Source organism: Erpetoichthys calabaricus, chromosome 4 (assembly GCF_900747795.2).
Source record: "Erpetoichthys calabaricus chromosome 4, fErpCal1.3, whole genome shotgun sequence".
Taxonomy (NCBI): domain Eukaryota; kingdom Metazoa; phylum Chordata; class Cladistia; order Polypteriformes; family Polypteridae; genus Erpetoichthys; species Erpetoichthys calabaricus.
Genome location: NC_041397.2, coordinates 303,307,099 through 303,321,762, shown reverse-complemented (window position 1 = coordinate 303,321,762; position 14,664 = coordinate 303,307,099). Strand labels below are relative to the sequence as shown.

General features: G+C 41.1%; 1 protein-coding gene across 1 annotated transcript; it reads left to right on the top strand.

Moving 5' to 3' along the window:
• The first annotated feature begins 11,018 nt into the window (after positions 1–11,018).
• Positions 11,019–11,999, top strand: LOC114641270 (olfactory receptor 10A2-like). The gene has a single exon (XM_028790345.2). It carries the CDS (start codon positions 11,019–11,021, stop codon positions 11,997–11,999), a length of 981 nt encoding a protein of 326 aa, XP_028646178.2.
• Positions 12,000–14,664: the final 2,665 nt, after the last annotated feature.

Here is a 14,664-nt window from a genome sequence, read left to right as displayed (position 1 = left end):
ACCTACCCTACCATCTGAGGCTTGATCAGACCATTCCCCATGGAGTATCTCAAATAAAGGGTTTCCGACATACCCAATCTCAACTTCTTAGGGATAGCCATCAACCCAGCTAGCCTCAAACTGACAAACACTGCCGGCAGGCTGTCGAGATGAGACCTACAGTCATTAATGAAAATGACCACATCATCGTGATACACACCAGCATATGCAGAATTGGGAAGCAGAATATGTTACATCATTGTGTCAACATTATGTAACATTATGGTATTATTACTATAACATATTATAATGTGTGAGTCACTTTCTTGCACCAGAAACATGAGTGCGGGATCCAAGGGTTTCAGGAAAATCAGCTTTATTCCATTCAAAACAGGAACAGCAAGGGTATTTATTGAAACTTGAGCTACCACTTCAATACAGACAGACACAACAAACAGACAGTAACATTAACAGTTGTCCTGCCTTGGCTCCCTTCTTCAGTTCAGGAACAGATAGTCCTCCTAGTTTAGTCAGTCCAGCGGCTGCGGTTCACCCACTGGAATCGGGTCATCCTGGAGGGGAGGAGACAGAAAAGAAAAAGCAGGCCAGGCCAGTGGCCAGATTAAAGTAATCCCGGCATCAACCCTTAGTCAACGGGTGCATTAAATGGCAGGACTGCAAAGCTATAGTTGCTTCAGTGGTGTGGTCATCCTGCTGTTACTTGAATGGCAGACAAACAATTCTCAACGAACATCTCGCCCATGGGGGTGGGGGTGTCTTAACAGATCTCACAATATGAAAAAGTTTTTTGTTTTAGCTATATGCTCAGCATTTCTTGCCTCATATCACTAATGTCATCCTACATTTACACAGATCATTGTTAATCTTGATTAGACCATTCCCCATGGAGTATCTCAAATAATGGGTTTCTGACATAATAATAATAATAATTCATTACATTTATATAGCGCTTTTCTCAGTACTCAAAGCGCTATGCACACAGGGAGGAACTGGGAAGCGAACCCACAATCTTCCACAGTCTCCTTACTGCAAAGCAGCAGCACTACCACTGCGCCACCAGTCAACCCAGTCAGCCTCAAACTGACAAGCAATGCCTGCAGGCAGTCGAGATGAGACCTCCAGCCATTACTGAGAATGACCACATCATCGAGATACACTCCAGCATATGCAGAATGGGGATGTAGAATCTGGTCCATCATTTGCTGAAAAGTCAATGGTGCCCCGTGGAGACCAAATGGGAGTCTGGTGAATTTGAACAACCTGTCCAGCATGGCAAATGCAGTCTTCACACAAATGGACTCATCCAGGCGGCACCTGCCAGTATCTTTTCGTGAGATCTAGGGTGGAGATATACAAGACTTGCCTGAGTTTCACCAATAAGTCATCTATATATGGCTTCGGGTACGAATCAAACTTGAAAATCTTATTCAGACAGCTAAAATCTATGCAGAACCATACCGAGCCGTCAGGTTTTGATACCAGAACAACTGGGTTCCTCTACTCACTTTTACTTTTGCTGATTACCTCCATCTCAAACATCTGCTGCACCTCCTCGCAAATCACCTTCCTCGTTACTTCTGGATGGTGATACTGGCACACCTGTACTTTAATGCCAGGTTCAGTTATGATTTTGTATTCAGGAATTTCTGTCCGGCCAGGCATCAAAGGTCCTTCTGATCAGTGCCAGCAACTCAGCCATCTGGGCGTCAGTCAAATCATCACCAATAGCAACCTCAATCTGAGGGACTGCTGTGGATGATACCTGCGCCTCATGCGGATCGTGCCACTCTTTCAAAAGATTAATATGCAAAACAGGTACAGGCTTTCATCTGGGAATTCTGACTTTATAATTCACCGGACTCATTCGTTCTTCCACCGCTGATGGACCCAGCCATTTTGTGTGAAATTTACATGGGTCAGAAAGGATCAACACTAGTATCTGATCCACCTTTTTGAATTTGCAGAGTTTGCTTTTCTTGTCATAATTACATTTTTGTGCCTACTGTTTGCACTGCAAATGTTCACCGCAATACAGGACAATTTTGAAATCTGTTCTTGGAGTGAAGTGATTCAATTGACAAATTTCTCCTAGCGAGGCGCATCGTGAACCCCTGTCCATTCCTCCCAAAAAATGTCTAACACCCCACATGGCTGATGGTCAAATAGCAGTTCAAAGGGATTCAATCTGGTAGATGCCCGGGGGATTCCTGAACAGCAAACAGGAAAAAAGGCAACACAGTATCCCAGGAGGTTGGGTTGTCACAGGCCACCCACAAATCTTCTGTTTTAGAGTTTCATTAAATAATTCAGTCACGCCATTCGTCTGCAGGGGAGGTAATGCCCTGAATAAGCTCTCTCCACCAGTCCTTTCACTGTCAAGGCATCCCAGAGGCGTAAGGTCCCCGGCGGTCCGCCACACACAATATATAATTACCTATATAATTCCTTACAAGTCATTGCTAGGTAAAACTTCAGTGCAGAGTTGTGCTTTGAGAATTGTTTCTGGCAGGTGGCTCCTGCTGGCCCAATGGGGGATAGATGAGCGCAGGTTGAGTGCTGCAATTTGAAACTTTTGCAAAACAAAAGTGCTTATCGGGCATCAATTGGCCCAGTGATAAGGACCTATGAGTTTGTTAGGATGTTAGGAAAACTGGGATTTTCAGGAAAAATTAAATTTTGACAGGGATTCTAGTGCTAAAAAGCCAAGGTGAGCCAGAGTGTCATAGGTTGTATCAGAGGACATTTGTAACAATGTAATAACTGATTCTTTTTAAGCTCGCATATGCTGGGTTCAAGTCCATAACTGATTGTAGTCATTTTATTTTTGTATAGTTTAGTTATAACAAGTGCACTTGCCTGCGTGGTATATGAAGAGGCTCTGGGAGAAACGGCTGCATTGGTGGAAACGTTGCTGGCAGATTGACATGAGTAAGAAGGCCTGTCACTTGCTTTAACACAATCATCCCTGCATTACTTCATGCCATACCAGTGAAGGATGTCTATTTGGTTGCGTGAGTAGCCGGCTGATAATGGAGGTATATAAGCTGAGCATGGAAAGGAGCTGTGAGTTTGAAAGTCCCAGAGAAAGAGTAAAAATGAAAGCAACTACAAGAAGTGCATGCATGTACAGTATGTGTTTGGGCCAGCAGCCACACTCCCACATGTGAACAAGATGATTCATTTCAGGAAGTATTCGTCCCATATCTGAGCTGCAGAGGTGAAAGGACACAAACGGCATCACTGACTGGATTATGTTGGGCTGGTTTTAATGATTGGCCAGGTACGTTAGCCCAACATACCAAGGGACAGCCGTCGGGTTGTTTCTGGCATGAGAGAGGGAGAGGAAGGTTAGCTGAGTAAATTAGATGGTGAGTCTTTCTGAGCATCTTTATATATAACTTTCTTTTTTTTCACTGATTTTCGTGTATTTTTGTGCTTGTGCACTTTTGATTATGATAACTGTTTTTTTTCCTGTCCTCTTGATATTTGTCCGGTGAAAAGAGTGAAGAAGAAACCGCAAGAGGGATTGGTGCCTGACTGTTTTACAAACACACACACCCAAACTTTTATTAATATACTATTTATTTGTTGGTGGCAGAAGTGGGATAGATCAGTGGTGAGAGACTGATTCATTTTTTTTGGAGGAAAGAAAAAGTCAGGTTTAGATGTTTTAGTAGTTTTAGGAAGAAATGCAAGGGGGAGAATAAGCAAACTCCACACAGGCATTGCCTTAGCAGGGGTTTGATCCTAGATTTCTCCAATCTCACAGATATGTTCAGCTTAACCATCTAGCTGGTTCTATACTATTTATGGACTTTTTAAAAGCATTTTATTGATTTTATTAAAATCAAATAAAATTCCATAAAAGCAAGCAAGTTTTACAAAACTAGGTTCAAAACACATCAAGTCCCCACCCATGAGAAAGAGAGCTAGGCCAACACAGTAAAACTTTAAACTAGTAAAAATAAGTAAATAGAGAAATTATTAAATTAATAAAAATAAATTGAATTAATAAGAGGGAAGAGAATCCGCTTCCTCAGTTTAAATGCTTATTCTAAAATGTTATTGATTAGGTTCTGCCAGGTTTAGAAAAAGTTTTTTACAGATCCTTTCAGTGAGAATTTGATTTTTTCCAGTTTCAGATAATATATAACATCAGTTACCCACTGACTTAGAATAGCTGAGTTATAATTCTTCAAATTGAGCAAGATACGTCTTTGTGCCAATAGTGCAGTAAAGGCCATTACAGTTTGTTTGTCCTTCTCCACTTGAAGCCCATCTGGAAGTACCCCAAACACAGCTGTTAGTGGATTAGGAGGGATTGTGACACCAAGGCTGTCTGAAAGGCATTTAAAGATTTTGGACTAGAATTATGTTAATTTGGTGCAGGCCCAAATTCTATTTGTGGGCTTTGAATACTCTATTGTCTTCCTCAACTTTGCCCACTTGTTGTCAAAGTTTTAACCCTTCTATGAATCCTCACCCATTTATCCTGTTCATTGGTCAGAAGTTTGGTCTTTCCTCTCCAGATTTATTTGTAATAAATAAGTTAAAACATGCTGCTCTAATTTGTGATAGTTTTGCCACAGATGCCTTGTTTCCAGAGTACAAATTGGATCTCTTTGTCTGTGTATTGCATCCAGCCTGGGACTGGGTAATCTCTTCTGTTGCTCTAGCCTATTTTCCATTCGAATCTTTAATTACCTTCCTCAATAAATGAAATGTGACGTCAAGACATGTAAATGTCTTGTATGGTCTATTATACAGTGCATTCGGAAAGTATTCACAGTGCATCACTTTTTCCACATTTTGTTATGTTACAGCCTTATAACCAAAATGGATTAAAGTCATTCATGTACTGAAGTAGTATTGCATATGTACTTTGTCACAATGCCCGTGTCGATGAAACACAAGAAGCTGTTTCAGTCTACTTGTGACTTTACGCTGTAGGAAGATAAGTAAATAAATCAAGGTAAATAACATTCAATCTGGCTTTTATATACAATGCATCCGGAAAGTATTCACAGCGCATCACTTGTTACAGCTTTATTCCAAAATGGATTAAATTCATTTTTTTCCTCAGAATTCTACACACAACACCCCATAATGACAACGTGAAAAAAGTTTACTTGAGGTTTTTGCAAATTTATTAAAAATAAAAAAACTGAGAAATCCCATGTCCATAAGTATTCACAGCCTTTGCTCAATACTTTGTCGATGCACCTTTGGCAGCAATTACAGCCTCAAGTCTTTTTGAGTATGATGCCACAAGCTTGGCACACCTATCCTTGGCCAGTTTCGCCCATTCCTCTTTGCAGCACCTCTCAAGCTCCATCAGGTTGGATGGGAAGCGTCGGTGCACAGCCATTTTAAGATCTCTCCAGAGATGTTCAATCGGATTCAAGTCTGGGCTCTGGCTGGGCCACTCAAGGACATTCACAGAGTTGTCCTGAAGCCACTCCTTTGATATCTTGGCTGTGTGCTTAGGGTCGTTGTCCTGCTGAAAGATGAACTGTCGCCCCAGTCTGAGGTCAAGAGCGCTCTGGAGCAGGTTTTCATCCAGGATGTCTCTGTACATTGCTGCAGTCATCTTTCCCTTTATCCTGACTAGTCTCCTAGTCCCTGCCACTGAAAAACATCCCCACAGCATGATGCTGCCACCACCATGCTTCACTGTAGGGATGGTATTAGCCTGGTGATGAGCGGTGCCTGGTTTCCTCCAAATGTGACGCCTGGCATTCACACCAAAGAGTTCAATCTTTGTCTCATCAGACCAGAGAATTTTCTTTCTCATGATCTGAGAGTCCTTCAGGTGCCTTTTGGCAAACTCCAGGCGGGCTGCCATGTGCCTTTTACTAAGGAGTAGCTTCCGTCTGGCCACTCTACCATACAGGCCTGATTGGTGGATTGCTACAGAGATGGTTGTCCTTCTGGAAGGTTCTCCTCTCTCCACAGAGGACCTCTGGAGCTCTGACAGAGTGACCATCAGGTTCTTGGTCACCTCCCTGACTAAGGCCCTTCTCCCCTGATTGCTCAGTTTAGATGGCCGGCCAGCTCTAGGAAGAGTCCTGGTGGTTTCGAACTTCTTCCACTTACGGATGATGGAGGCCACTGTGCTCATTGGGACCTTCAAAGCAACAGAAATTTTTCTGTAACCTTCCCAAGATTTGTGCCTCGAGACAATCCTGTCTCGGAGGTCTACAGACAATTCCTTTGACTTCATGCTTGGTTTGTTCTCTGACATGAACTGTCAACTGTGGGACCTTATATAGACAGGTGTGTGCCTTTCCAAATCATGTCCAGTCAACTGAATTTACCACAGGTGGACTCCAATTAAGCTGCAGAAACATCTCAAGGATGATCAGGGAAACAGGATGCACCTGAGCTCAATTTTGAGCTTCATGGCAAAGGCTGTGAATACTTATGTACATGTGCTTTCTCAATTTTTTTATTTTTAACAAATTTGCAAAAATCTCAAGTAAACCTTTTCCACGTTGTCATTATGGGGTGTTGTGTGTAGAATTCTGAGGAAAAAAATGAATTTACTGTAATCCATTTTGGAATAAGGCTGTAACATAACAAAATGTGGAAAAAGTGATGCGCTGTGAATACTTTCCGGATGCACTGTAACATAGGCTATCAACATTGTCATTACCTGTGCTAAAACACTGGTCACAGAGGAAATGTTGGGGCACCAACCTGGTTGCCCCATTTAATACTTACAGTGTCCAGAATATATAAGCACTTTTTGGCACGTCAAATAATGGCAAAATGGAAAGCAGTGCAAAACAGAAATAAACAAGAGGATTCAAGGCTTCATCGAGTGGTCAATGGACTGAGAGTGCCTTGAGGGATCGAAATTAGTGGAGTCAGTCGCCCCTTAGTGGAAAGTTTCTCAAAGCTGTGGGAGAAAAAAGAGATAATACTGTCAGCAACAGCTCCCCCTTGCATCCCAGAGTGGTAGTGCTTACCTTCCATGTGCCAAGAAAACTGGTGAAGGGTGGGGATGGAGGGGGAGTTTGTAAGTAGAGGTGGATTAATGAGGTGGGGTTCGGAATGTGTTGGTTATAAAGTCTTTTTTATTAATAAGTTGCTCTTCTTTTTAAGCTCGCATATGCTGGGTTCAAGTCCAGGTGTCTGTTAATGGTGTTTTCATTAGAGACCCACAATTCAGCCAGCAGTGCTCTGGTACTCTTAATATTGGCCCTGAATTTTACTTTCGCAGCGTCCCAGTTAAATGTGTGTCCAGTGGAACTTGTATGTGTGTAAATCAGAGGCCGTGGGTCTTTCCTTCTTACGACATTGCGATGTTCTGTATACGTGTTGTGAGTCTTTTAGATGTTTGTCCCACTTATACCTCTAGGCAGGCATTGCATGGAACGCTGTAAACTGAATTTCTTGTCTCTGTGGTCAATTGTTTACTTTTGACATTGAAAAGGAAATAATTGAAAAATATATTTCATTTTTGTAAGTGTACAATACCTGGAATAAGAAAAATGTGGAATTATGCTTATACTGTAGGGTTAACTGTCTTTCTATTTTTTGTGAGAAGCCAATGTCTGTCTCTGGTGTGCTGGTATAATTTTCTTGGGGCCTACATTAATTGGAGAAAGCTGAGAAAGGTAAAAAACATTTTCATAAACAAACATATTTCAATTTACAAATGGATTGAATCGCAATACCATGTCAGACGTCTCCCCTGGGCTCTCTGAGGACTTTCTTCATTATACCTTTGATCTCTTTCAGAAAAGAGACAGAGTGAGAGAATTTATAAAATAAGCGGGCAAGAGCAAAAATGCTTAATCATGAAGAGATGAGTCCACCAGAAGCTTCAGAAGCAAGTGAGTTTGGTGTTTTTTGATTTTTGATGTTGTTCACATGGCATCGGTTTTTAGTAATTCTTTGCACCATTCCTATACTTATAATTTAATTGTGTTATATTAAACTGCCCATCCAGGAATACCTTTGTGCACTACTACTCAAGTTGGGGAGCATGCACTGGTACAGTACATTGCCGCACCCACTACATGTCGAAACAGCTTGGGATCCCGGTTGGCAACCCCCCAGGCAAACACGTAGTCCATCCCTACCCTCCGGAAATGACCCTCTATCTGCCGCAGCCAGGTGTTACATGGGCGACCCCTTGGCCTGGTCCAGGCACTTGGTTTCCCCAACAATGAGGATCTTATGAGCCAGATCACTCTCGGGGAAACGCGCCACATGGCCTTAGTGCCGTAACTGATGCTCCCTCACAATGTAGGTAATGTGCCTCATTCGGGACTCCATAAGCAACTGCTCATTCGACACAAAGTCAAACCAACAGTACCCATGGATTTTCCAGAGAGACATAGTACCAAAGGAGTCCAGTCTTCGTCTCAGGTCACTGGATAGCGTCCATGTCTCACAACCATATAGTAAGACAGGAAGCACCAGGACTCTAAAGACTTGGACCTTTGTCCTTTTGCATAGATATCGGGAGCGCCACACACCCCTTTCCAGCGATCTCATGACCCCCCATGCTCTCCCAATCCGTCTACTGACTTCACAAGAAGAGTCACCAGAGATATGAATGTCACTGCCAAGGTAAGTAAACCTCTCAACAAGGTCAACACTCTCTCCGCAAACAGACACACTGCTGATGGCAGTGAATGTATTGCGGTGCAGAAGTCTATTAGCCAGCAAAAGCGCTGTGAAGAAGTTGTCTATTTGTCCAGAAACGGCTCTATAAGCTCGGAAAGTCTTTAACCTGAGTTGTAACTCAAAACACAGCTCTCAAAAAACGTTGCCAGTTGTCTGAAACAGCAGCAAACCTCTCATTTTTCACACGTTCTGCACGGGTGTCTTTGTTGTGAAAGCGCAAATGCTTCATGATAGTCTGATAGCGGTCACTGGACATCGTATCTTTGATTGACGCTACAACAAATAGTTCTGAGCAGGTATCAACCACAGGACCAACTGTGCTCATCGCTGCTCTTGTGAAAAGAATGGAGATAAATGAGAGAGAGGGAAGTTTGTTGTACCACGTGAACGTCACTGACGGAATAAAACTGAATAATAAAGAAAAGCGCTAACTTTTACAAGTAGCCAAAATTTACACCGGGTGTTATAGACTCAAATCAAATGTATGTTTTTATTATATTATAGTAATAATAATAGCAGCTCACAACGTGGAGTGCCTGGACTTGAACACAGAACGTTTTAGTTATTAGGCAGCAGTTCTTACCTCTGCACCATCCAAGAATACAGTACATATCAACTTACTGTCAATTGACAATTGAGCTTGGGTTTGTAACTCATGGACTTGTAAATTGAATGATTTTTTTTTACTTTGTTTATATTCTTGAATAAAAGCGCACGTGTTTATTTGATATTTGGACTAAAGTCTTCACACATTATACACTTCACGTCATTACTGGTATAACATGGAAAAAGTTTCTGGTTTAGGTATGTGTTCAATATTTCTTCTATTTAAAGTGAAGTCCATGGCTAATTGGCATTTTAAATAAATAATCGCTAGACTCGTGTCTTCATGTGGGGGTGTGGTAGCGTGGCAAGAGCGTTTCCTGAGCGTAATGCAGGAGCAGACGGCCCTGCTTGATGGAGAGAAGACAGGAGTGTGTGGCCAACACTTGCAGGAGTTACATTGGGTCGCTCCAGCTGAACATGTCTAAGGAGCAGGAGCGACCAGGAGTGTGTACCACTCACCCGAAAAAACCAGGAAGGCAGCAGGGGTCAAGGAGGCTTGGGAGGAGAGCTCCAACGTGAGCACCATGGTCACTGGGGACCCAAGCCTAGGTCTAGAGATGGAGCCCAACCGTAGCCATGGGATAGCAGGGACCCGGACCTGCGGAAGGTCAGCTGCATCTGTCGGTCGGACGACTCCTCTGCTGCAAGGCTTGTATGGGATAAGCAGGGAAGCCGCCAGTGAGCAAGAAAAAATCCACCAGGCTTTATAGAAAGGACAGTTTACTGGTAGTTGATTTTAACTTTGTTTTAATGGGTTTTTCTATTTGTTGAATTTTAACCTCCACCTCACCTTTGTTTTAATTGGATTCTTTTATAATTGATGAAGCACTGCACTTTCTGAACACGTGTTTTGTTTTGACTAATTTTTAATTAAAGCACTTGAACTTTTCAATGTCCCCTTGTTTGTCCTCATCTGTTCAGCTCATCCCGGTCATGACTAGTAATGGTGCCAGGTTCAAGAGGCTCTCAAAAACAAAGAGGGAACAAGGAGCTGACCCGCACCGTCACAAACACAGACGCAATTAGTGATAAAGGTGAAATAAGAGATCAAAATTGACCCTTTTTATGTGAAAACTCAGTAAAAGAAATAATGAAATAAAAAATTACAGAAATCAGCTGATGAGTTAAAGGCTAGTCACAATGAGCCATGTGTGTTTAAACTTGGCACTCTTATAAGTTGGGAAAAACTGTGATATTTGGCGACACCTTCAAACCAAAATTTTAAACGTTAGTAGCTCACAATGCCAAATGATTCACATTAAAGTTGAACAAGGCAGATAACAATGACAAAAAATAAATTTGAGAGTGGCTGTGAAAGATGTATGGGCCTATAGTTACTTATTGTGCGTAACGCCTAATCCAGGGCAGGACTGGCATATCCATGCAGCATATCTCCAGTCTCTGTGGTGAGTTGGTTCCTGCCTTGTGCCCTGTGTTGGCTGGGATTGGCTCCAGCAGACCCCCGTGACCCTGTGTTCGGATTCAGCGGGTTGGAAAATGGATGGATGGATGGATATCTTCTGTCTTGTACCCACTGCTGACTCACAACTGCCCTGCACTGGTGGAAGTAGGTTTAGAAAATGAAAGTACAGAAGGTTCCTCACAAAACACAAAACAGTACATAAAGAAAGCAGAGAGATGATTGTAATTTGCAAAATTTCTGTTTCACAGATAATTGTACTTAATTAGTAATATGTTTAATAGCTGGATGGTAATAATCTTCAAATGAATTAATTCAAAAATGTATTTCTTTACAGACTGAATCAATGGAAATGAGTAACACAAGCAGCGATTTCATCATTGTCGGATTTCCAGGACTGCAGGACTACCAGAATATTCTGTTTATTGTATTTTTGGCTATTTTCTTGGTAACTTTCATTGGAAACGTCACCATTCTGCTGTTAGTTGTAGCCGATCAGCGGCTTCACACGCCAATGTACATTTTTCTTTGGAATTTAGCTCTGTTAGATGTATTAATGGCAGTGGCACTCATACCAAAGCTGCTCTCCGTGTTTCTGTCTCATAAAACGGTGTCCTTTACAGAATGTTTTGTACAAATGTATTTTGTGATCTCTTTTGGAGCAACTGAAATTTTCTTGGTGGCAGCAATGGCTTATGACCGCTATGTTGCAGTAGTGAAGCCTCTACATTACAATGTCATTATAAATTTTAAAACATGCTTAAATATCATAACCTCTGTTTGGGTTTGTGGCTTCATAGTACCCATTGTATCTGTAATTACAGCAGCCATCCAGCCATACTGTGCTTCAAAGGAAATCATGCATTGCTTTTGTGATTATCCAGATGTGATATCATTAGCTTGTGCTGATGTGACGTTTTACGCTAATTTCACATTATATCTTGCAATGATTGTTATCTATGGACCTCTGCTGTTTGTTCTTTGGACTTACTGTAGAATAGTGTACGCAGTAATTAAACTCAAGTCTGCCGAAAGCAGAAAGAAAGCATTTTCTATGTGTATCTCCCACGTGATTATAGTTCTGATGTATTACATTTCCTGCGCCATCGTCTACATAGGGCTAAAAATAAATAACATCTCCTATGATGGACGTGTTTTCATTGGGAGTTTGAATTACTTTTTTACCCCCATGATGAACCCAATCATTTACAGCTTGCGAAATGAGCAAATAAAAGCAGCAGTGAAAAAATATCTGAATTTGCATGCACTTTTTCATAGAACAGACAAAAAAAAAACATCAGCAGCAGTTCATAGAACAGCAACAGAAAGCTAATGCATTGTCATGGATAATCACAGAAGAGGCCCGTTTTCAGTTCAGTTCTATCATTTGCTCAATACCCTTCTCATAACTCATTGAAGTAGGTATCTGGTGAGCTCCACCTTGAAGTTTAGTTCAATGCTCAACATTTCAGCCTGGACTGATTCACCCACATTTTCAGGTTAGTCACTTATTAACTAGGATTATGGCACAACTTTATATTGGACTTCATTTTGGATGGAGGGCATTCTAGATTCTTACACAAATTTTCATACAGTTGTATTTCACTTTAATGGCTTGTGATCACCTCAGATTATGATTGTGTATTCTTCCTTTTAAAATACACCTCAGTAGGCAGATTTCTCTTAAAATTTTGGTTATTTTATATGGTAAATCTTTTAATACACAATACCTTGGCTTACAGTTAGACGCATTTAATAATTTAAAGTAGTTATTTGAATTCTTACATTAGGGAATTGCATGCTGTCTTTTCAGAGGAACAATATATCCATGAAATTTGCTATTTAAAGGCATGTTTCAGTCTTTCTATATTCTGCTTTATACAAAGCCTTTAATTTTGATGAATGTTCACTCTGTTAATGACTGCTTTTGTTCACATCTCCTGAGATCAGAATTCAATTCCTATCTTAGCCCTCGCTGTTAAGAATTTTTATGTTCTCTTTCTGCATTTGCAGGGATATCCTTCAGTTTCTGAGTCGATGTGGATTTACCCTCCTCTCAAACCCACACTGTTAGAATAACTTTCATCTTTCCAGTGTGAGAGAATTGCAACACTCACTCTTACATATTACAGCAATATTAATAGTTAGAAGTATTTAGAATAAAAGGCATCACCCTATGCATTCGATCAAAGACCCTCACTACCTGCATTTAACTTCAGAAATAGTCTGATGCAAAGACACAGAAGTGTTTGAAGAGTTTATTTGAAAATTAAGTGCAAAAAATACATCACATTTGCAGTGATAAAACCATAACAATATTACATAGTATACACCGCACGTATCACAATAATACATATAATAAAATACATGTAGCACAATAACAATATAATATTGTGAAGTCCTGTCAAATAAAGACACTCAGGAGCCGCTTGTCCAGGGGAGTCTTCCAAATGTGACTGGGTTTTTATTGAATATGCCACGATATAAACGGTGCCCTACCACCGCACGTTGTCTGGGTCATGGGGACACCTCCAAAATAACAAAGATAATTCACCTTCGTCCTATCTACCTCTTTAACTGTTCGTTTCCTTCACCAATTGGGGCTGTCTTCCTTTCGCTCCAGCCACAACTACCACTTCCGGCCACCACCTCCCCTTTTCTTCACACACCGTTATTTAACCCGGATTCCTGCCACTCAACTCTCTCTCCCTCTCTAGGGAGGTGCCCCAAGTCCTTACAAAAAGTGTTCCCCCAAGACTCCACCCCAACACTGCTTCCACTCCCTACAGCCCATGCAATGGCAAGACACGTCACAATATATTACATGTTTATACTGACTCAAAACAAATTACAAACAGCACAAAGTCCCTGTCCCCTTTTAACAACGGCAAATGTGAGAAAATGAGAACAACCTCCTGCTCATTCCATGTCCTGGTTTCATCATAACTTCACTATTCAAAAGTCTACAAAAAAAAAAAGAATCAGATCAGCCTCACTCGTCTAAGAAAATACAGTCTGGTCAGACCTGAGCACTCCTCATTGTACAATTACTTATTACTCTAGTTGTCCATCTTCGAGGTGTCCACTTTTAAAGTCTGACTGTCTGGGTTGGTTTTAAACATTTCCAAGTGTTTGCCTTCTACTTTAGACACTCAGGTTTCCCCCTCTCACCTCTGGCATTTTGAGTATCCTTGTTGATTCTCCTTTTACTTTTCTTACAAGTTTGATTTATGCTGCACTCATCATATGCAGATGCTGAGAAGATGAAAGTCACGACTGCATCATTTGTAACCTCGTCATATCCCTATCCTAGTAGGAATAGATGTTCCAATGGAAGCTGTGCTCCATCAACAAACGCTAACTAATAGTTCTATAGTCTGGATCAAAGAAGAAATCTAAGAGCAAAAAAGGAGAAAAAAGAATGTTGTCATGTCTAGAAGAGATTTTTATGCTTTTGGTAATGCTTGGAAGTTGCAATTAAAAGAGTGAACAAAGCAACTATTGAGCTCATTGTACAAACAGTGGCGCGTATCAAGCTGACATCAGTTAGTCCATTACTGTTCATTCTGGAAATGTTAACGTTTATCTTTCCAATATTCAGTATTATGGATTAAGGTGATTCATGTAAAGTAAATTTACTAATAAACAAATTAAACCTATAAAGTGTTCCTAGTCTTACTGTGGTGTATACCGCCATTTTGGAGTGACACCGTAATCTCAAGTCAGAAGTGTTCAGACTTGAGAGGTGTTTTCCAAGTCTGAGTTTGGAAATTGCGAGGTTCAAGTTTTAGCAGAATGCAGCATTATTTTTTTCTTTTGACAAGCTGTTTTCAAGGCAACACTAGTAAAATTAGCCGGTATCTGGAACATTACGTTGAAAGGGTCCTTTTTGTTTTAGATACTGTCTCCTCTGACTGCGTTCTTTCCCCACAGACAACAAACATCACATACGCAAACACTACGATAACAAACATTAAGACACAAAGGTACCCAGATCA